Here is a 24,396-nt window from a genome sequence, read left to right on the forward strand (position 1 = left end):
GTTCAGTATTGTCCTGTTACCACTAATGATCGCTCATTATCCTCTGAAAGAAAAATATTCATTTGCAGGGAGCAAAATTATACACTACGACAGCAGATACATATTTGATAAATTGTGGGAGTTTCAGTTAATTTCCTAGCACATCTGTGGCCACTAAATTGGATTGGTGCTTTGGTATGAATTTGTCTGGTGTTTGTTCATTTGGATTACATTTTATAGAAAGTCACTGCTGGAAAAAGTACTTATTCTAAATTGCCGTACTGACCATTAGTGTGGTGCTGTAAGAATTGATCATATAGTTTTTCCTCAAAAGAGAAAAAAAATCAATGCTAGGAATAATGGAAATTAACAAATACCTTGTATCTCCTTTTGACACGGTGTTTTGAACTTTAATTTCTGAAATTCCTCCATTTTTGTATATCTGGGGAGAATGTTTTACTCAAAGCTTTTCTTTTACAGTCCTTTGAATAAATTATGAGAAGAATGCAGGAAAGTGCATTAAGATTTTATAGCTGTATGGACAACATGTACTAAAGATTCAATCTAAAAGTTTCTGTCTTTTGTTTTATAAAAGGAGTGTTACATTTAGCACTTTCATGAAAGGTGTAGGTATTGGAGCTTATCAAGAATAAGGACATCTTTTAATTTTCATAGATAGTGTTTTATAGTGTCCAAATATGATTGATTTATATTATAAATATAAAATCAGTGTAACCTCAGGAAACATTGCTGTTATGTAGCAGTTGCATATGTTTAGCAGTATGTATATTTGCAGTAGTTTAAAGTTCTTTAATTTTTTCTGCTAGATTTTCAGCCAGTGTATCTTTTTAGTGCAAATGACTTAAGTGTAGTGCAGATGATGTATATTCTACAAAATGTAATTTGTCATCTTTGATGTTTTAGCATTCATTGGGACAATCTCAATATCATTTAATATGCAAATTTCAGTACTTTTTTTCCCCCGTTTGCTTTACTTGTCTGTCTGAGAGCAGTACGGGTTTGGTTATAATTTCAGCGTGACTAAAATTTAATACACGTATTACATAAGCAAATTTGAATTTCATCACATCTTGACCTAAGCATTTTATGTTTAAATTAACACAAAACGCTGTTCTGTTCTGGAATTTAGGGTTTTTTGTGCTGGAAACCTAAAAACATCCAAGACACTCATGTTTAAGTCAAGGAATGACTGTGTGACCTCATTCAAAATAATACAAGATGTGAGTGAGTGGAAGAATTTATTTCCTTTAATATTTTCTTCAAGGCTGTACCTGATAAATTCCCCAGTGGTGCGTGCAGAAAATCTTCGCTTCAAAGAGGAAGGAGTGAGAGATGTGCTGAAAGATGTCTTTCTTCCCTGGTACAATGCGTACCGCTTCTTGGTTCAGAATGTTCAGAGGTTACACAAGGTACATGAAAACTCCACCCCCCACTTTTTGACATGTAAATGTGCTAGAAATGTTTAATACAGAACACATGTGAAAAGATCACACTTTAACTTAAGGAGCAGATAGTGTTTTTGCTTTGTGGTTACTTGAAGCTGCTGTTATTGCAGAGTTTTTTTTAATAGAAACAACAGAGTAACTTCTGATAGTCTTCCTCCTTTTTTCCTGGTGATATTATATGGGCGAAATGTGCTTTTCCTATATTTAAACAAATAAATTGGTGTTTTGTGTGCCATTTTTGTAATAAATATCTTATTTTGCCTTGTTTTAAATGGTGCCAGACGGCATTCCAGTATCTTTTTGCTTCATGTTGTAGGAGGAGGAAATCCACTTCCTGTACAATGAAAGCACAGCCAAGGAAAGTGACAATATCATGGACAAGTGGCTTCTGTCATTCACACAGTCTCTCATCCAGTTCTTCAAGGCTGAAATGGCTGGTATGAATCAGTGCTGAGTTTGTCGAGGACTACTAGAAAGCTTTCACAGATAATGTGTTAAGAAGAAGAAGTAAAAAAATGCCGCTCTTCTTTAATTTTCCAGTTATTACTCTTTTTCCTTAGAATTTTTTATTCTAAATTTATGATTCTGATTAATGGGCTATATAACTGTTTTTAAATATTTTTAACTGAAAAAATGTTTGCAGGGTTTAACATTAACAGCAAAAGTTGCACTTGACATCGTAAACCCCAGTGATGTGTTTGTTTTACTTATGTCTGCTCCACCTTTTTTTTTGCAAAGTGAAGTGCGCGAAAATAATTTGTCAAATCATTCATTATATTTAGTTTATTTGGCAGTCTGTGAAAGAAAAATATTATAAGTGCTTTCAGCTTTCCTAGCTTCATGCCTAATGTGCAAGGAGAAAATTAATTCAAGATTCCTCTTTCTAGCTTATAGATTGTACACTGTTGTACCAAAGCTGGTCAAGTTTGTCGACATGCTTACCAACTGGTATGTGAGAACAAACCGCAGACGACTGAAGGTAAGCTTTTTAAACGCATCTGAAATCTTTACATTTTAGCAAAGGAAACCTGTTTAAAGTAGAGACACTTTCCATTTGCTGATTTCTTAAACAAATTAGGGTAACACCAGAAATAGTTTTCAGAGATCGATATCCACAATAGCTTTAAGCACAGTTTAAATGGTAGATTTTTTTAAAATTGGTTACAATACTGTCTTCATACAGAATTTAAGGTATGAGCCTGAGCTTTAAAAAAACAATTTATTTTGTTGTTTTGCTGGTTGGCAGGGGGAGAGTGGGACAGAGGACTGTGTGTGGGCTCTTGAAACCTTGTTCAGCGTTCTCTTCTCCATGTGCAGGCTAATGGTGAGTTAGTTATACATGTTCATGTAATTCACTACTTATCAATTTTTGTTGCTTAAATGTATAAAATGCATTTTTTTCTGCTACAGCTGAATCATTGCGTATTTGAACATATTTGAATGTTTCTTGTGCACTCATTAATGGGTGTATTTAATAGCTAGTGTGTTTAGTAATCGTTTAACCATATTTTCTGTCAAATCCTTGTCACCTGGCTTTCCCACTGAATGTTTTTTTCACCTGTGCCGAGGTGAAGGGAAGAACGTGATTGATTTTGAAGTTTGTGAATTTCGCTTGTTTTGAGTTAGTGTTGCAAACAGGCTGGGGGAGTAGATTATTAAGAATGCAGCTGTGGATTTGAGACTGATTGATTGCGATAAAGGAAAGGACAACTGTGCCATTAGATTTGTGATTCTGCAGGCTCCCTTCACTCCATTTATTACTGAGATGATGTATCAGAACCTGAGACACTTGATCGATCCAGCCTCCGTTGAGGAAAAGGACACTGGCAGCATTCACTACCTTATGCTTCCTCAAGTCAGGTAAGTCTAATATGTGCCTTAAGCGAAATACCACCACTGTGTCAGTCAGGCTTACTTGAGGTTTATCAGTGATGATGTTGGGACTTACTGTGACATTTTATCAAACAGTTGAGCAAACAGTTTCTCTTTGCAAAGAAATATTGAAAACTTTGGAGAGAACTGAATTGGTTTGAGCAGAGTACAGTACGTGACTGTGGTCAGCGGGCATTTTAAGCTCTTTAATTTCTATGCCGTAGTCTAAAAGGTAAGAAAAATAGAATTGGTATTTATTGTCAAATAAAGTATCATCTAAAACATCTCTAACTCTTGTTTTTTTGTGCTTTTGTGTGAATATTGTATTGTATTATATTGTATTATTTTCTGAACATTGAGTTGATTCAGTATAATTTTTGGAGTGCGATGCTTCATGCACACATTTCAAGTAAATCTTTAAATAATATTGACAAAGCTTAGGTTTGAGATTAAAATAGCCATTTTATCACACAGTTACAGTAATTTCAATATTTAAATCACTCCAAAAGTAATTAATTCAGGATAGCTTTTTTGTTGCATCAAGATTTGTTTGTAATTTTGCAGTATACATAGATATCAAAAGAAAAAAACACCCTTTTATAAAATCAGTCAAAATCTATTAGGGTAATGAAATTAAGTTGTAATAAAAATGGCCCTTGATTATTGAATGTAATCAGTCACATTTCCATTTTTTCTACTCTGTGGTTTCCCTGAGGAAGTTTGATAGCTTTTCCTCCTATTTTTTAACTTGACTGAAGTAGTCCTTAGTCTTTTAGTTTAGAAATATATCCACACCAAGTAAAGTTATCAAGTATAAGAAAGCTGGTTATTCCCTTTAAACATACAGAAACATTTTGATCATGGGGTTATACGGCATTAAACCAAAATGTTAGTAGATCTTTTTCATATTTTTTTTTCCTTTTCAATAAGCTGTTAGAGTGCTAATGCAAGTATTTTTAAGTTACAGGTGCAGTCCCACATCAGTATTACAGTAGTTTCTCTTGTACTCAAACTTTTTGAAGGAGGCTTTTAGCAGTGTGGTTACAGTTTCACAAATTCGTGCAGTTCTCTAAGCATTTAAGCAGCTGGTCATATTTAGCAATTTTTTTCATACTCTGATGATATGGTTGAAGGTGACCTATGTCATGCGTATCAGAAATGAACTGATTAATTGACTGGAACTTCTTGATATTGAATGTCAAAGCTTAAAATTGTTTAGTTATTGCATACCTTGCAGTACCTTGAGCATTACAAATACAGCCCTTTGCAGAAGCTGAACTGAATTACTGGGATCTCAGTGGAACAGTCACAGTTGTGGACATTACAAGTTGTTGAGTTAATTTGTTTTCCTGGTGGTGCAGAGAGGCTTTGATCCATAAATATAATCAAGAAACCGATTTGATTTATTGAAAAGTGAAGCCAACAGAGGTGCAGCTTAATTTATATAAGATATATTATTCCATTATTATAAACCTGAGAGGAATAAAAGCAAAATCTAAAAATATATGGCTAGCGTTGTGAGAAATAGGTAATAAATCTCTGGTTGTTCTTTAATGATAGTACTGCATACTTGATTTAGTATAAAAATAACGGAATTCTCAAATTCCTTTTTTTCTGCCCTGTGGCATTATTATTGTTGTTAGGTTTTGGAAGCCTTTGTGAGTATATCCTTTAAATTCCTGCTTTTGGAATGTACATTAGGCTGCAGTTCAATTAGTCAGTTTGAGATGCATTTACAAGCCCTTTTTGCACAGCTTTTAGCTTAATGGTTGATCTGCATCATCTCTTCGTCACATTTTTGTGTTCTTTTGACACAAAAAGAAGTTCTATTAAGCTCCAGAGGTCATACTGTACTAAGCAGACATATGCTAGTAATTTATTTGGTGGTCACAGGATGTCTGCATGCTAAAAGTAAAAGCTTTCTCCAGATAATCCCACCTATTGCTATTGCTGCCTGTTGAACAATATTATATTGTAGCAATAGTGTTTATTTTGGTGCCTCAGAAAGGGACAGCTGTAGAGGGGACAACAGTTTGCCAAACATTTTAAAGACACATTAATTTAGAGTTAAATTAGATTCACATAATAGTATTTAGAGTAACTACTGTTTCAAGTATACTGTTTAAACAACTTGGTATACTGAGAGTGCAGTGAGCAACTTTTTTCAGAGTCTGATCAGTGTGATTTGTGTCTTAGAATTAGGAGATAGGGGGTCAGTCTTCATAAAAACTCAGCTAGCTTACGTTTATCTCATTTTTTTCCAGAGTTGTTAAATTGCGGTGAACTAAAATGGCAATAGATTTTACCCCCTTTCTCCAGAAACAGCTCCATTCTTTCCAGAGCTCTATATAACTTATCGGGTTTTTCTGGTTTTATATATAAATGCAGTACATTCTTGTTTTCTACTTTTTGCATTGTTAAAATGAATTTATTGTCATCATGTGCACTAGTATAGGGGATGCAAATTACTTTTAATAACTCCATAATATTCAGAATATTACCATTATTAAAAATGGTGTTAACCTGGTAGGGGCAGACTTCTGCTCATGATAAAATACATACTTTTAACAAAAGGTAAGTTAAGTAAAGCTATTATTTGGTAATTGTATTAGAGATGTGATACTTTAAAAAAACCTCTCAGCAGTTTGTAAGTTCTAAATACCAAATGATATTTAATATGATTCTCATAAAACATGTATTAAGCATTTACTATTAACAAATTACTTACTCTGTTATGTGTTGAATGTTAGTATGAACCCACGCGCATATGTTGCACCTAAAGCCAAGGAGTTGTTCTCATAAATGTTGAAATTGTAAATTCATAATTTCACATTAAGAACGTTGACATGATTTCTGGCCCATGAAGTGCAATTTGTTGTTGCTGTTCAGAAAAGTGCTTCATCTGTATCTGTTTGTGTCTCCTGAGTCAGTGTGTCCCCTCTCCTTCTGTTACAGAGAGTCTTTGATTGATAAGCGCATTGAGAGTGCTGTGTCTCAGATGCAGTCCGTCATTGAGCTGGGTCGTGTCATAAGGGACAGGAAGACCCTTCCGGTGAAGGTAGGCTATGGTTTGAAATCTGTTGCTTTGAATAGAAACTTTGTGCTGTTCCAGCTGGAGTTGTTGGTGCTGGTATAATTGTGTAATGTTACAGTAAAACCTTCATGAGAAAACATTAAGTAGAGTGGTATTGCATTATGTACATTGATTGGAGGAGTGTACTTTATCTTTGGTATTCTCTAGTTTAGACATTGCATAATTACCTTTTAACATTCTTCTTCTGTATATTTTTTTCTCTTCCACTGTGATGGTAGACATCCTTGGAAATGGTTTATTTAGCTGTGTGTTAGTGCACTGTAATTTTTTTGCATGTTAACTGTATGCCTGTGCTATAACTATAGTCTTAAGAAATAAGAAATTTAGACTTTTTTTTAATATTGTATTTTATCTGAGGAGCTCCTAAAATAAAATTTTCCTTTAAAATCCTTCTAGTTTACTTAATTTTGTATACAGGTTTCCATTGATTTGCTGATGAAAGTATTCAACTGGTTTGTATTGCATAGATAACCGGATTGAATTTCTCACAAAGGAAAAACATAATGTTCTTGAATTTCATTAGTAGCGAACTCCATATGTTTTTTTTGTTAAGGCATGGCATTTTGTAATGAAAGATTTTCCCAAGCTTGTTGTACTGTTAAAATGAAAGTTAGAATTTTCCAGATAAGGTTTTGCTAGAAGAAAAAAAATAGGCATTTCACTTCCTATAAATAGCTGCGACTTTTATTTTATTGCTTCTTTGTTTAAAGACTTTTATTTTATTGCTTCTTTGTTTAAAGTCTTTTATTGCTTCTTTGGCATTTTAGTATCCTCTGAAGGAAGTGGTAGTCATACACCAGGATCCTGAAGCTCTGAAAGACATCCAGGCTTTGCAGAAATATATTTTGGAGGTGAGTTTTTAAAATTGTTTTAACCTAAAAACAATCTAAAATAGAGTTTTGGCCTGTGTGAAGTACCAATAAATGAAATGTTAGTTTGTAACAAAAGCTACATCTTTATTCTGTTATTGGGTATTGTTTGGAAGATGTACAAAGATACTTTAAAGTGTCTGGGACAAAGCTGCCATGTATGGCTGTAATGGCGAAAAGTAAGGCTGAGCTGTTTTGCTGTCTGGCTCTGGTCATATAAATGACAAGAGACAAAAGTTCTTCCAGAGAAGATGCAGAGGCCAGTCCAGCTGAACTCATGACGAAACAGTATGTTAGGAGGACTGGTTCAAAAGAATTGATTACGTAGGTGCATATGATATGGGCGAATGGGCATTTCTCTGAACATGTACAAGCAATCTAAAAAAAGCTGCAGATGGTGGAATACTGTTTTTCCAAGTCTTTCACAGGAGTGAATGGCATACAGTAGCAACACTTTGCAAAGGTTTTAATGTTAGTTTATTTTCCAAGTAATCGTACCTCTCCTTGTGCCATAAAGCTATAAAACGTGATTCACTGTGGTGTTTACTTGTCCAAATACAAAGTTTAGCTAAGAGTTTTAGCTGAATGGCCTGTGAGGGGTTTCTCTGAAGACTGAATTGTGTTAAACTACGTTAGCATGTAGTACAGTCTTGTAGGTTTTTAAATAACATATGGAATATTTCACAATACAATATAATGTAATCCCTGCTAAGGACAGCTTTTACTTTAGTCCAAAGTTGACCAAGAACCTTCTCTGTTAAAATAAATGTCAAAAACCATTACCCAGCTGTTAAAAATAAGTTTGTAATTAAATTATTTGGAAATCAAATGTTACCTGATATACGTTTTATTTTTTGTGACTAAATCTCATTGCTACTTGAGCATAATTATGCTGCATGTGGCCGATTTTAGAAGAAATTTAGAAGAAATCAGTTATTATAAACACTTTTAACGAAATTTTAACAGTATTTAAAAAAATGGTATAGCCAGGATTAAATAAGTGGGGCATATACCATACAACAAAAAATCCAGTGATCTTTAAATTTATTATTACTCTCAATATTACATTTATGTCAGCACTGGAAGTCTAGGAGGTTTTTTGAAACGTGTATTGTGAATTGTGAATGGAAACTGATGTGTATTTGAAACTCATAAAGTTTTAGATTTATTGTTATGTGAAACTAAACTTAAATCTTTTTTTGTGTCTTCTGTATTATCTACTAAAATTCTGTAAAAATGGAATATAAGACCTTTTCGTTTTGAAAACAACTGGTTAGGAGAACATGTAGCACTATTTGTTTTATTGTGGTGAAGGAACTATGCTGCTTCCCACTGAATTATTTTATCCATATCAGTGTTCCCTCCATGGAATCTCATACCCATTTCTATACACTGAGTGAGCCGAGGCGTTAGTTATCTTAGAAAAAACGTCTTATTGGGGTTGCCAAGAGATAGGATTGTAGTGCATATTTTAAAGAAAATATAACATTTGGTTTCAGTGAGGGTTTTCAACAAAGTAATAAAGTAATTTAAAGAAACCAACAAATTGAAACATTGTCTTTTATGTTTGATGCGGTGATGGAAAATTGTACATTTAATGTTTCCTCTCGAATCTGCCATTTTGTAACCTTTTTTTAGTCTTTCATAATTTAAATTTATGCTGCTTTCTTTAATACAGGCATGTTGAGCCCTGTATATGGTTGTCTTGTACAGATGAACTTCTCAAGTGCACTTTTGGTCATCCTGCTGTCTTTTGTTATATAGCCAATGAAATGGATGAAGGACAGGGAAGGCGTGACACGTAGCTAAATATAGATCTAGCAGAGCTATGTCAGTTATCTACTGGCAGAAGACTCCTGGTCGGAAGGAATCCTTGCAGCATTGTGATTAATTGTTGCCGTCTTTCAGCAGGGTATTTAGAGGGCATTGGCACATGCGATTGAAAAAAGAAAATGTTTCCGTTCTGGTATAAATGCGATTAGTTGCTCAACCACAACGATTGATGTCAAGGGGTGGTATGCACACTGTGGTTTAATTATGTTACCATACAGAGAGAGACACCATACAAGATGCCATTACTTTGGAATTACAGGAGGGTTGTAACAATGTAATTTGGTTTTACTAAAGTCATTGGAACAAATTAATGTGCAGATGGCTTTTAAAAAATGCTGTACCTTCATATTAATGGTGCTGTATCCAGTGATATTCTGTGGTGGATTTGCTTATATTGGCAGGCTAGAGATCCAGTAAGGAATACTTTTTTTAACCCAGTTCAGCGATTTGAGATTTTGCTGTTTTATTTTCAGGAGTTAAAGAATTGCTAGTGTATCTGATCATGGATTTTATATCAGAAATTACAGAAGCATCGGATACGGTTCTGAGAATTAATAAGTCTGCAGTGATACAAAATGCACTGAAAAGCCTATTGAGATTTTACTGGACAGTCATTCTTATTAATATGATAACTTATGCGTGAAGTGTGTTGTGTTAGGCAGAACTAGGTTAAGAGTAGATGCTTTTTGCTGTCAGGAGAATGTGCCTTAAATACTGCAAGAACTGCTTTTCATAGACCATGGATTAGTTCTAGACAAAAATGCTGTTTTAGCTTTATCATATCCTGAAAGTTATAAGCTGGATGTGCCTGCATGATAATTTTGCAAGCAAGCTATTTTGTGGTTTGGCCTCATTAGTTTTCATATTTTATTTAAACCACATTGACAGTTCTGAAATCAGTCTTAGAAAAAACCCAAACCTTGTTTGTTTGAAATAGCTTCTCCTAAAGACCTGTGCTAGACTACAGGGAATTTCTAGATAATTTCCTAAAAATGTACTGTAAATTGCTATTCATAGACCCATATGTAAATATCCCTCCATAGATTTGAAGAGACAGACATGCATTCTGTCATGCATCTGTAGAAAGGGATTTAAATGAGAAGAAACACTGTATTACAGAACAGACCTGTGTCTGTTTTCAATAGTGGCTTTGTCACAAAGGTTCCTGAACTCTCATAGCACAAGGAAACTCACTTTAGGCAGGGCATGATTTAGGACTTCACAGAATGTTCCAGTGGTGAGTGGGTGATGTTTTTTTTGTCCCCAATGTGTCATCTACTAGTAATATTAATTATTCTAGGATGCATTACTGTAAAGTGTGGGGGGGGGGGAGGCGTCTCTCACTTATATTTATTTTTATAATTCTTTGTCCTCTAGGAACTGAATGTTCGCCACCTTACCCTCTCTACCGACAAAGACAAATACGGCATCAGATTGAGGGCAGAGCCGGATCACATGGTTCTTGGCAAGCGCCTGAAGGGAGCCTTTAAATCTGTCGCAACATCCATCAAAGAGCTAAAGAGTGAACAACTGGAGGTGTTCCAGAAGACAGGTGCGTTGCTCTTGCTATAGTGGACTTCTGGAAACGGTTTTATTGTGGTCCTTTCTGCTGCCCGGTTTGTTGTGTAAATGTTTACCCCATGATGGTTTGTATTGCAGCCCTTGATTTTACATATTTCTGTTGGAAAGGCCCGCTCACACAACATCAGTTTCGTTGAAAAATATATTTTCTCTGGGCGAGCTATGACGTATTTGTCTGAGAAAACAAGGATGTTTCAGTGCAGATTTAGTAAATGGTCAAATGGTACAGCACCAAGATGCACCTTGAGAGGGTTCGTTTTCTTCTACTAAATGAGACTGAGGATATTGCTGGTACAGAAAAACATAATAGTTGTAAAAGTAGGTGATAATCTTTTATACTACCCATGTCTCACCGATCATTGAGATAGTAGACTGCAAGCATTAGTGAGAATGCTGATAAAAGTACAGTTTTTACCCTAGGATGACAGAAAGTAGGTCTTAGAGAAGTCTTTGATAATCTGAAACTATTGCTCTACTCTAGCTTGAATGGGAAGGATGTGTTTTAAGTTTTATTTACAAATTAGACACAGTGGGTTTTTAGAAAATGTAGAACGCTTACATAAGTATGCCACTTGTCTGAATTCTGTGATGGATACATCACAGATACATAGAGGATTTTGTATTTGTATAGACAAAATGTATGTGGAAAAAGTAGGTGATCTCCATTTAATATTGAGTTTCTTAATGTACTCGAGCCTGTGAAAATATGATTGCTGGTCTGTTTTTATCAAGTGGGCTAAGAATTGAAATGAATTTTGTCTTGTTATTTGGCTCTTCTTCCAAGGAGAATAATTTTTTGTTCCCACTGGAAGATATGGTTGTACATTAACAAGTATTTAAAACAGATACCTGTCTGATATATTCCTTTGACAGTAATAATAAGCACCAGATCCCAGCCTGCCTTGTTAGCAATGTTAATTGCTTTAATTAGTGTCATCTTCATTACTGCAATAATGTTTTTTTTTCAGACCAATGATCAGATTTTAAGTTGTATGCAACCACTGCAATCTAAGATTTTAGATATTGCCAGTACTCCTGTTGGGGGAAAACAATAAAATGGTTATTGACTTTTTGAGCTATTATCATTTTAGAATATGAGCTGTTTTCCTTTAGTTTCTGGGTAATGTTCATGAGAATGGACAATATACTTTATCTGGAAATAACTCAGTCATGTCATCAATATATTTAATTGGCAAATTACACATTAGCTCTTTGTGATGTTAAACAGAACTTTTCTTAGTCTTCAATTAATAGTGGATAATAAGAAGACCAAACTTATTTATTTTTTAATAAGAAGGCCTCAACTTGCAGTTTTATGGACCTTATTGAACAGGTCATCATTAAAAGGATGCACACATGTGCTCTGTATGATTTCACCTGGTTATTTAAGGAGTTGATTGGTTGGTTTCATCGCTGTGCTTGTTTCAGGATCTATTGTGGTGGACGGGCATGAACTTCATGCGGAGGACCTGCGTCTCATGTACACCTTTGACCCGGTCTCAGAAACGCATGCGCAGTATGAAGCTCATTCAGATGCACAGGTACAGACCTGGAAGTTGCAGTATCCTGAATTAAATCAAATGAAACGCATCCTGAATTAGAACTGTGGCCCACAAGTCTGATTTAGTTATAACACAAGTGCTCATTAAAGAAAAACACAACAAAATAATGCTTATTACGATGTAGCATTTCTAGATGCATGTTTTATGGATAAAAGACATGCATATGGGGTGGATTATAGATTTTGTTTTATGGAAAAATGTTTTGAGAAGGAAATCTGCAGTGCTTTGCTGCAGACTGTTCTTGAATTCAGATTTTGAATTTGTTTCAGCATGAAGTGTGCTACATTGGAAACTAGCAGTCCATGCATCTGTAGTGATGCCACCACATTCATGTTGAGCTGTCCTAATAGACCTCCCTTGGTTAATTTGGCTCTCATTTCCTCCACCTCCCAAAAGGAGTAGTTTCTCAATTACAGTCGACAAAAACAGACATTTTTACCTTTTATTCAAAATAGAATAAAACCTAAAAATAAAAATAAAACACCTCAGTGTGAAATTGGAATTCTGTCAGAGGGAGAAGACCAGGTGTCATGAAATCAGCACAGATTAATGATCAGTCCAGCAAGTGAGCTCAACTCACTGGAGCAGGAAATGAAGGTAGATCTTACCCTGCCAACCATATGGCTGGCATCTGATCAGAAGGCTTGATTGACAGAAAGTGGTCAGAGAGAAGCCTGTAGCTCTGACGGGATGAACTGTGAAGGGAGATTAAAATTTCTTAGAAAAGGCCACGAGATTTAATACATACAGTATCCGTATTCATGAAAAAACAAAAAAGAAAGATTTCTCTTAATGCCAGAACACAATGTCCACCTCATACCCAAAAATGTCTCCTAATTCTTTTAAATGAACATTTCCTTTCTAGGATCAAGACTGAACATTCTTAAAACTACAATGCATCTTGCAAAACCGCTCTGAATTACAGTGTATAAATGCAGTTTTAGTTACTTGGTATCTTAGTTGGATGGGGTTGGGGGAGCACACAATATATTACATTTTTAACTGGTTACTCCCAGATGTAGACCTTGGGTACACTTCCATGATCAAACGTGCTTGTTTGATGAACCGTTATCAAATCCTCATGTTGCAGCTTTTATTAGACTGAACTGTATTATTGTGCTTTCCTTTTTGACATATAAATTCAGTATTCTTGACATGTGCTGTAATTCAGACCAGTTTTGCAAAACCCGTCTGAATTTATTGCTTGAGGTAACACAGGTTGCCTGTACTCCCAGGTTTTGGTTCTGCTTGACGTTACCCCGGACCAGTCTATGGTGGACGAAGGTGTGGCCCGGGAAGTCATCAATCGGATTCAGAAACTTCGCAAAAAGGTTGGGTTTGCGGACCTTGTTTTCCGTAGGTCTGAAAAGTGTTGCCTGCTTTAAACTAAAACATCTGTGGAGGTCATTCTAAAGAAGGTGAATTTCCAGTGTAGAATTTGTCTCCTTAAGAGGAAAGGAAAATGATCACACGTAACTTTGCTTCTTAACAGTCTTCCAGGAAAAAAGGTGGATGACTTCAGTGTCACGTACTGTAGTCTGCAGACTTTTACAGAAGTTTGTGACTTCAAAGTATGGGGCAGGCAATAAGTCATTTTTCTTCTAGTTGCTACTTTGCTAATGTTTAGATAGCTAAGATCATTAATTTTTCCAAGCTTCTGGCTGCTTTTTTGTTGGAAAGCTTTCCATTCAGCTTTAAACAACTTTTTTCTTCTCAGGTTACCAGCAAATAAGAAATGCATTGAAGGACTGTGCAATTGTAATTCAACATCCCATAAGCTACATTGCAAGAAATTTTAATTCTGACCTTCAGGTGTACCGGGATTTAAACTGTAATAAGGATTTCTTTAATAACTTGGTCCCTTAATAAACAAACATTTTCCATTCAGAATTTGGGCCCCACTTGTCCCGAGGAGAGTTTGGCAGCTAGCCAACCTGAATTCCTTTGTAATTGAAAATCAAGGAATTTTCCATCTAACCACTGCTTGAAACTGCGAGAGAGTAGTAGTAGTGGATGGGAAGCATTTTGGTGTCTTAAATAGATTATACCTTATTTCACAAGTTCTTTTAAATAATTCAGTTCTCTCTTAGAAAAGCACACATTTAACTATGTAAAATTTTATTTGCTCTCATCTCTGCCTTTAGTTAGTCACTGAACACATTAAGAAAAGATCGGTATGGTTAGAAAGTGTCACTGTTAGGTCTGTTCAAGCTGTAATTGGCAAAAATGAATTTGGATTTACTTGTTACACTATAGAAGTAGAATAATGTAGTTCAGTCCTCTGTGATTTGGAAGGCACACAAATCAGTTCTGCCTGAGGAAATTCAATGTATGTTTCAGCGAAATCTTTCAACTGTATCTTGTTTTTTTTCTGTTTAAGGGTCACCTGGTTCCCTCTGATGACATAGTTGTTTACTACAACTCCCAGCCTGCCAGTGAATACTTGGAGAAAGTTATCCAGGCTCACACTGAATTTATACTAGCAACCATCAAAGCTCCTTTGAAAGCCTATCCTGTTCCTAAGAATGCAAGTGTAATTGTTCAGGAGAAAACCCAGGTACCCCAAATTGGTTGTTCTCTGTTGTGTTCTTCATCTAATGATGACTATTTTTCTGAGATACCAAAGTTATTCCAAGATGCCTGACACAAAAGGCATTATGTTTGCATTTTGGTTCATTTATAGTGGGGTGATGTGCTTTCTTTGTGAATTCCTAGCTGAAGGGATCTGATCTGGATCTGACTATTGTGAAGGGAGCTGCAGCTGGTCACATTCCTCTTTCAGGACCTGCATGTGCCTATGTCAACTTAAAAATGAAGCTTGACAACAAAGAGCAAGGTAAGGCTTGCCGCCTTCTTGGCTTGAAACACATTTGCACTCCACATTGCAAGTGCTTTTCTTAGGCAGAATAAATCAAGTGCACACGCTTTCATTCCACCACTGCTGGCAAAGTCTGTACATTAAAGTGTTTGAAATCCCCACCTTACATATTTAAAAATAATTCTGCATGTAAATGTTCTTTTACATTTAGAAGATTTATATTCTGTGTTCTGCAAAGCTTGCATTTTATTTAGGACACAAAAGGCATTTTTAGCGTGGTTTTGTACTCAGAAAATGTATGTGAGTGCATTTGGATTTGGAAAAATGCAGAACAGAGCTTTATATTCTTGCCCTTGACTTGCAGTTGGTGTCGTTCTGCTGGAGAATCCTAAAGGAGACAACAAGCTGAGTTTAGAGAGGCTGAAGGCTGTGTGCTCCAGTGTTTTTGGCCTTCCGAGCACACAGTGGGCTGTGTACAATGGCAAGACAGGTGAGCGATCCAAGTCAGTATAAGTCAAAGGAAGGGCAAAGATTCAGGTGTTCTAGTCAGTTAAAATAAGCCAAAGTTTTAATTTTGAAAGATAATTTATCTATTTTTTTTTCCTGTAGGTCTTAAATTTTATACCTTTAGTATAAATGTTTGGGAAAAATATGGGCATTCTTTTAATGAAGATTATTTTTTAATATTTCATTTATGGCACTGTTTCTTAATTGTTTATTTGTTAGCGAACTGCAGTAATGTGTTATTTGCTATTTCATAGTTCAGCAGTACTTAATTTACAGTTAATTTCAATAGCTTTAGTTTTTTTGGTTTTACATTAAGGGAAACTTCTGTTTATTTCTGAATGGAAATTCAGAAAGGACAGAGTTTCATTAATTGTTTCTGTGGCTGCTTCTACTGTTTAATTCCAGTCTTGCATAATATTTTATTCACATTACACCTTTAATTACAAATTTATATTACCAAGTATAATATTACCACCTTTTGGGCAGTGTGTAATGACAGTCATGTGATATTTTATTGCAGTGTAAAATGACACTGTATAATGTAGGAGTCAAATACCAGAGTTATTCATAGAACGTTTTTTAAGTTTTAAGCTGCACTTGGAAAAACTGTGTCTTGGATATTAATTTCAACAGACTTGGGAAAGTCGGCCCTGTATTTAATGTTCTTTTCTTGAACATTTTTTAGTGATTTATTTCTAAAGCTAAAGTGGGTCAAAATATCCTTCTAAATATTATATTAATTGGTATTAATGAACTATTTGCCTTACAATTTAATGTGTGTAGATGGCACTTTACATTTATGGTGGTGTTTCATGGTATCCTGTGAGGTTTGAAATGAATTTGTACCAGGTAAATCCATGCTTTCTCTAAATATGAACATACACAATACAAATCTGCAAATCTTTCTTCAATGTTAAAGGCCTTTGGGAGCTTAGATTATTTTTTTTATTTGATAAGACTTAACAGACATCTAATGTTTCTGTTGACATTTTTATTTCCAAGGCTCTTAGCCTTTAGAGTTGAATCTAATCCTATTTACAGGAATGTTGTAACTCTGTAATCATACAACAAATATATATTGCAGTGTGCGCGGTCTTGGAAAGTCCGCAGTCCAGTAGGTCTTATGTCACCCTTTATCTAAAATTAGGATCATTCGTGAGATATTGATCAATTGTAATGAGCTCAATTAAGATAACTTTGATCATCTGTAGCTGTCATATCCATATTATTTCTAAATTGAACAGATCACTTCCAATTTAACAGTTTTTCCAAATTTTAGAAATTGATGTCTTATTAAACATTCTAGGTCGGGGCTCATTGGCAGAGTTAGAGATGCCTGCTTTAGGGTAACATTTAGTGGCATGTTATGAATTGAAACAGCATTATTTTATATCTGGTGCAATAAATTAAAGTTCATTGTGTACAACTATACATCGCTGTATGTCACTATATAACTTTCATCCTTTTGTACAGCATGTGCTGCTGGAGCTCAGTCATTTAAGCTGTCACGAAAAGATAGTGTCAGATAGCTGTTAACTTGATTGATTAATTGAAGGACTGACTAACAAGCAGCTATATGAATTGAACAATAATTGTGCTTCTTTTTACTGATTTTTTTTCCCCACTATTTCTCTGAAGTATTTTTGGCTTATATGACCAGAAAATGAGAAATAATAGTTTTGCTTTTAATTAATCTTTCCTTTGAAAATAAATTGAGCAGACGGTTAATGCGAGATATGCCACAGGCTTATAGCAAAAGCTTCAGGTGAATAGATTTTATCTGGCGATGTCCCAAAGTAAAGTGAGGCTCCGATAAAATATGATTGATGGTCTCAAAATAAGCAGGCTGTGGGCAAACATTTTGACAAATGGCTATGAAATGTCTGGTTCAGACCAGCGTTTTGAAGTGTGATAGCGAACATCTTGGTAATAATGAAGTTTTCAGATTATCATAAGAATTGTGTGAATTTGCAGGTTCTATGGTTTTAGAAGCACGATTAAGAAATTTAGACAGTTGTGTTTTTTCCTGATCATTTACCCTTTTCCATCATCTAAATTCCTTTGGTTGAAGTGTGGTTCAGTCAACTGTAAATATTCTGTAATGCCCAGGCTGCGGGGTCCAGAGCAGATGTACTGTACAAGAGCAGTGGCTGGTTTGTTACCCAGGGTATCTGTTCTTCTGATACAGGTCAAGTAGCTTTTCCTGCACTGTAACTGCTGTGTGCCCTAAAAGTCTGCGCAGGCTTTTCCTGATGAGGGATGAGCAGACACCAGAAGTGACTGCGGCAGTAGTCATCTCAGAGCTGCAGATGGCAGATTCCACATCTGAATGCACACTAAAATTAAAGAGATGTGGGACCTGGCAAATCGCGCAGACTGTGGCACGAGAAATTGAGAGACCCGAAAGCCTTTCGACATGAGAAATGCATTATATTTACAAATCTATGTTTTTTTCAAAATTATATCTATATATCTTAAAGCTGTAGAAGGTGATGTTCCTAGAATAGTGTTGATACTGGTGTCCGGTACAGGTAAATGGTGGAAGGTAGCTTTGTATAGTTGTACTCAGTGGAGAGTGTTCCATTGTAGGGCTGGTGTCCCTCAAGAAGCTCTAAATCCCAGTGTAGCGTCTATTCCAAGGCATTCCTTTCAAACCCTTGAGTTCTTTCTGTGTTCTTTTTACACTTAAAAAATTGTTTACGATGTGTCGAGTATGTGTATGGGTTTCATCTTATGTGAATCTGGATCCCAGTGTATAGGACTCTAATTGACAGTGCGCAGATCTCATTTTCTTTTTTCAGTTAGATCTTATTTAGTGTGATTTATATTTATACTGGATGTTCCCATTTTTATTCCTTGTAAAGGAATTACTGCCTATTATTTTTAAATATAAAAAATTCCCACCTTAAACATCGCTGTACTACATTATGCCCATTAAAATGTTTTGAGGATCAGTCAAGTTTTTCTAGTAATTATTTAGGCCTTAAATAAAAAAACAACTTCATGATAATCCTCATCTCTTGCGAGATCTTATACTTGAACTGTATATCTCCTGATTGAGAAACTGTTGTGAATGTTGTTTGATAGCTTTTAACACTTTTAGAATGTGCGTCTTGGAGTGGAAATTTCACTGAATGCTTGTTTGTAATTTCTTGTCCTTCGACAGTTTGAGAAACACAGGAATCATTGACTATTTCATTTTTATTTGCCTCTTTGAAGGAAAAAATTTCACATTATTTTTTTGCACATTTGATGACCAAACCAGTCTGCTGTCCGAAACATGAGTTAGGAAGATAATGTGCGTTTGATGTTTTCTCGTGTTTTTTTTAGAACTGAGCAGCAAGACAGACCTGCTGGCTTTGAACAAAAAGACTCTGACTGTGACATCGGGAGCAGCTCCCACAGAAGACCCCAGTTCTGAGACAGTGCTCTGCCCCTACATTAACCTGCAGCTGCTCAACGCAAAGCCACAAGGTCAGTTCACCTTCAATGCAAAGGCCCATTAACGAAGGAGCGGTTATGGTAATTATTTTAAAATCACAGAGGTACTGTAAAAGGTTTGCGGTTGCTACTGCTGAGGGGGAGGATGGTGTTTTTCCACTCAAACTGCCAACTTTGAATTGAGAGTTTTCAGAACGGAATGATGGAGGATGTCTCGACCACCATATTGTCGGTATCAGTAGGCCTGTGACCTTTTTTGTTTTCTGGAGGGTCCATTAAAGACAAAGTAGACAGAAAGCAAAAGCCCACACACAGTTCAGTTCAGGAAATGTGAAATACGTAGAATCATAGTGGGGAGTGAGGGAAGAACCGATGGTTGCGACAGTGCAGAAATTCAAGACTAGACTGGCATAGCTTCTCAATAGGCACAAATCAAAAATGATGTCGCATGACAAAATTCAGGATTGTATTTTTAAGTTGTTTTTCGTACTGCTATGGGCAGAGAATTCCTTTCTTGAAGACCCTGGCGATGAGTGATGAGTTTGGATAAAAAGGTGAGATGGAAGCATTAACAGCTGCCATGCCCAGCTGCAGTATGTATAAATAGTGAGGACGTTCTGATGACCTCCACTTTACAGCCATGCTATTATTGCACCCACTAAGTGGGTCCTAGGCAATCTGTATCTAGCTTATGTACTGTACTACTAGAGGTGCACAGTAAAACCGGTATCCCAGTAAACCGTGGTTCTTTAGTCACGCAGTAAGTACCGTGGTACGTTTTAGACCATACTGGTACGTTCCGTAATTTCCGGCAGTTTTCAGCTTACAGCTTACAGCTTTGTTACTTACCATGAAAGTTGCCTTTTTATATATTTACTATGTTATGCAGATTCATAAAATAACTAGAATATTTTTTTCTTGAGCAGTATGACTACAGATCCTGTAGTGTAATTTACCAGATTGCCTTAAGCACTGTACTGATTGTTGAAATTTATAAAGATGAGAAGAAGATGTCAAGTAGTTGACCTAAATACTCAAGGATATGTAGACGTGCTCTACTTGTAGTTACTTGTAGTGCCCTGCAGTTAGTATCCTTTTTAGTCTTTTGCAATGGTTAGCATTCTGGACCCTGAATGTTCAGACTTCAAGCCACATTGCACCTTACGTTTTCAGCTGATCCAGATGGCCCCCTCTCTTTTGTAAAACACTCTTCTGCTCTTCTAGAATGCCAGAATGGAGAAGTGGGAACTCTGCTGTTGGCTAACCCCTCTGGCCAGAATGGGCTTACATACGCAGGGCTCCTGCAGGAAGCGGCAAAAGTGTTTGGTCTGCGAAGCCGAAGACTCGAGCTGTATCTTGACGAGGCCCTGAGCGAAGGTAAGGCCTTTCAGCCCCAATGACTATAAAGGGTTACCTTTTAACGCATAGTGGAGGTCTATGGAAGAAGACAATGGACTTACCACTTTTCCTAGAACACTTTAAGTATGTGTGTAGCAGCTTTCACATTCTGTTAGAGTTTACTTAAGCTTCAGTAGGGAGAGAACTTCTAGTTAATGAGCTGTAGCGAGCTCCTTTGTTCCATCACTCTTCTTCTGTCACGGCAAAGCAGAGGGGTATTTACTGCCATTGTAATCTTGAGCTTTGTTTTTTAATCACGGAATGGGACAATGGGTGCAAGTAATGGATCTTGGGACCCTTGTTGAACAAGTTTCAATCTTTACCAGTTACCACTGACTTGCATTTTTACAGTCTTTATGAAGAATTAGCATTTTTAAACATGCTTGCAATGTTAAACTGAATTATGCCTATTGTTTTAGACGGTAAAATCTTTTATTATGGAAATAGTAATAAAAAATAAAGAATCTGATGCCTCCATCGTGCGTATCGCACACCCCAAAAATGGAGCAGGATCGTTTTTTCCCCTTCTGAGTAAACTTTGGAAGAGAATCGTTTGCGATGTTTGTATATTTGATTTGATTATAATTAAAACTATTAACATGACCAATGGCCCTTGCTTAAATTTGAGCTTATTGGAATATTTGTTTATAGTATTAAAAGAGATGTGGAGCATTTTGCTCTGACTTGGTAGTTCACTGAATTTGTAAAGGACTTAATGTGAAGACTGATTACTTAAGATTTTTTTCTCCAATATCCATATGCAAATATGTTAGAAATTAAATGTATCCGTGAAGTTTTAGTCATCAGTTTATGATACATATTAATCTTTTAATTAGAATAAAGGCCATGAAAATGCAAGAACATAGATAATGTGGGTTTTTAGGGCATTAACAAGTGATGGACAGTTACAAAATTAGTTTTTTTAGGGATCACAATCACCACAGGAAAGCACCTAGCTTATTATAGGCATGATGTGAAAAATGTTTTTGGTCAATTTTAGTTTCGTATTTGGTTCTTTAGCTGAAAGCTTGGAAGTTTTTTTTTATTGCCAAACCTTGTTTATTGTTCCTTTTCTGCATTCCTCAGCTTATATAATTCTCTCAATAAAAGTTTAAAAAAAAACAGCCAAAGAGTAAAAAAGTAGAAAAATCTCTTACGATCTTAATGGCTGTTTACATTTTGTTCATCAGATGCTTTTGGCAAAAACAATTTGATACTTTATGTAATTTAAAGATGGTATGGTTGCCTGTTGTTTTTTCCTTTCAGTAAAAAAATCCATGTTTACCAAATTTTGTGTATTCAAGGTTAAGAAAGAAAATTAAAAGAGCTGAACATATGCAAGCGAACAAAAAAATTGGTTCCAGATTCTTTGATATATACTGAGTATCTGGACAAAACACTAAGGCAGTGCCTTATTGACAATGATCTATTAGTGCTTATAACTTGTAAGCACTTGAATAAAGGTTCTAAAGTTGTCCAGAGTATTTGTTTTTTTGTATACTTGAACACACGAAAGTAGGTCACATCCCTCAGGCACCTAGAGCTCTCCAGTCTGACATCTGAAACAATGAATCAGGGCTATGATGCAGAAATATTACAGATACATTGCTGGAAAAGTTCTCTATTCATTTCAGGGTCTGTTCTTGAACGATGGCAGGTTTTTATTATCCAGTGCAGTTGACGTGCTGCAGATATTTCTGGTTATTTATGGTGTTTCTTGAAGAATTGCAGTTTTATTTTCAACAGTGGTGGCTACAGTTATTTGTGAAGTCTTACAACCTAGTATTATCTGTATTTGATCTACATTTAACATTTCGAAGCTGAATTCTTCAATTCGCCATAATCCGTTGAATTTTCTTAATTTGGAGAGTCTTGTCAATAACATTGACATCATACTATGACATCATAGTGTGAGATATTGATCGTTTTAATCCGTGTTTTATTTCGGTATTTTTGACAATCCCAGTTTGTCGAAAGATGCCATAAAGATATATAAAATATTTAGAAAGTGCATCATCCTACAAGGTTTTTTTACAAATAATAATTTGTAGAGAACTTGACAAGACATTTGAGAGAGTTTCCTTTTACAGATTTTGTGTATCTAACATTGGCAAAAGCATCTTTATTTCTTATTATGCACACATAATAAAATGCATCTTTATATATATATTTCAGAGATCACAGAACAGACCTCAGTGAAGACACTGAACATGAAGACGGTGTTTGTAAGAGTTTTACCTACTACAGCAGAAGCATAAATGTTTTTAAGAATTGAAATGGTATTCACTATTGAAATTGTAGATCCCAGATCTAAGTATTGTACCACAAATTGGTTGGTTTAGTCCAGGGTTTCCCAAAACTGGTCATGGGAATCCATCAAAGCTGTGAGGTTTTGTTCCAGCTGAGCTCTTTACTTAAGTGATCTAGCTGTTTGATTGAAATTCTTGTCATTGTTTTTTTATGCAAAACTGTTAGTTACTCACAAAATGTAACGGGTATCCTTAAGCATGTTTATGAGCTAAAAACTGAGTTCATATCAATCCTATTATCAGATCAATTAAGCATTTATTAAGTTAGTGAGAGCTCAGCTAGAATGACAGCCAGCCTGAACTATGGATGCGAAGGAGGGTTGGGAATTGTTGACTTTGTCCGCATGCAGAACTTTTGCAATATGCATTTCCTTTATTGTTTCACTTCTAAAGTTCTATGTAATAAAAGGTAGTAAAATAATACAGTACATGTGAGGTCAGATACCCTCCTGTATTTTCATTGAGTGGTAAATTTTTACAAGGATTGTTTTTTTTATTCAGAAAGGATGTTTGTGCTCTATTCTTTGTATGTTTTTCCTCAGAGGGCTGTCTCAATATCATATTCCTGCATAGAATGGCTTTCGATATCAGGAGTTCAAAAAACAGAACTTCCCTCTAGAAAGATTCCAGTTTGGGGAATTTTATCATCCAGAAAAGCAGTTGGCATTTTTCTCTTTTGGAAGCATTTTGACCTCATACAGCCTCTGCGCATGTCCAAGTCAAGGTCATTCTCCCTTTCAGAGATATAAAGGATAAAGGAAATGCTCTGTGCTGTCACACTGTTAATTCAGAAAAAATGTTTTTTCAGTGATTTGTGTTGGGAGTTAAATGACATCATTCTTAGCCTTGCTTGCAAACTAACTGTAATTTTATCATTCATAATCTCCTAAATTGTGTAACTCTTGGCATTAGGTCCCTGCTGTGGATTGGGGAGTTAACGAAACAGGAGCAGTTGTTTTAGGTTCTGTGGTACCTTTTCATCAAAGATGCTGTATCTACATAAATTGGCAAAATGGGAGCTTTTGCCATATTGGCGATGGGAATAATTTGGTGCAGAGGTATGCATAATAAAATGGCTTAAAAAAATGTTGTTCCTGTGTTTTCTTCATATGCAGTACAAGTCAGAACTACTGTCTTCATTCTCATATTCACCTGGTTTGGCAGTTGATCTGTTAACAAAGTGTGAGTTAATGATTGATTAGACAGACACCTTTGATCTTTAATTTTCAAGAGCTTCACCCATTTGTAAATCCGTCAAGTCACATCATGTGGTCCATATTAATCACAGCTAAATATAAAGAGCTGTGTTTCAATGGGCGTGCACCAGAGAAGATTTAACATGCAGTTAGATGAAAGCTCAGAGATGAACAGCTCGTTCAGCAGTTCACTTCTGTTACAGATGATGGTGCTGTTGCTGAAAGGCAGTTGTGTAACTCAGATTCCTCACGAGGAAAGACCTTTTATGTATAACAATACAAATTCAACATTTCATTTTGGGAAAGCATGCATGATTTTGATGAGTCTTTGGAGATTTATTGCATTCATATCATGTACATTTCTACTGACCCAACATTGCGTATTGTAAATTTCAGTCAATTCCAAAGGGAAATCTTTTAGCTATGTTTGTCAAACCATAAGTGTGATGTACTTGAATCCTAGATTGTTTG

The 24,396-nt window shown here is 35.7% G+C and overlaps 1 protein-coding gene across 5 annotated transcripts in view; it reads left to right on the forward strand.

The window, feature by feature from the left end:
- Window positions 1–23,815, forward strand: part of iars1 (isoleucyl-tRNA synthetase 1) — a 60,129-nt gene extending 36,314 nt beyond the window's left edge. For all 5 annotated transcript variants that reach the window (XM_088915875.1, XM_088915872.1, XM_088915871.1 and 2 more), the window contains 16 exons: window positions 1,265–1,409; window positions 1,762–1,882; window positions 2,333–2,424; window positions 2,692–2,769; window positions 3,184–3,305; window positions 6,273–6,375; window positions 7,179–7,262; window positions 10,491–10,665; window positions 12,123–12,235; window positions 13,492–13,587; window positions 14,637–14,813; window positions 14,972–15,092; window positions 15,439–15,564; window positions 18,912–19,055; window positions 20,247–20,399; window positions 22,596–23,815. In XM_088915875.1, coding sequence (XP_088772001.1) covers window positions 1,265–1,409; window positions 1,762–1,882; window positions 2,333–2,424; window positions 2,692–2,769; window positions 3,184–3,305; window positions 6,273–6,375; window positions 7,179–7,262; window positions 10,491–10,665; window positions 12,123–12,235; window positions 13,492–13,587; window positions 14,637–14,813; window positions 14,972–15,092; window positions 15,439–15,564; window positions 18,912–19,055; window positions 20,247–20,399; window positions 22,596–22,678 — 1,933 coding nt within the window. In that variant the 3' untranslated portion in view covers window positions 22,679–23,815. The remainder of the gene's footprint in view (window positions 1–1,264; window positions 1,410–1,761; window positions 1,883–2,332; window positions 2,425–2,691; window positions 2,770–3,183; window positions 3,306–6,272; window positions 6,376–7,178; window positions 7,263–10,490; window positions 10,666–12,122; window positions 12,236–13,491; window positions 13,588–14,636; window positions 14,814–14,971; window positions 15,093–15,438; window positions 15,565–18,911; window positions 19,056–20,246; window positions 20,400–22,595) is intronic.
- Window positions 23,816–24,396: the final 581 nt, after the last annotated feature.

Source organism: Atractosteus spatula, chromosome 5 (genome assembly GCF_055471065.1).
Source record: "Atractosteus spatula isolate fAtrSpa1 chromosome 5, fAtrSpa1.hap1, whole genome shotgun sequence".
Taxonomy (NCBI): Eukaryota; Metazoa; Chordata; class Actinopteri; order Semionotiformes; family Lepisosteidae; genus Atractosteus; species Atractosteus spatula.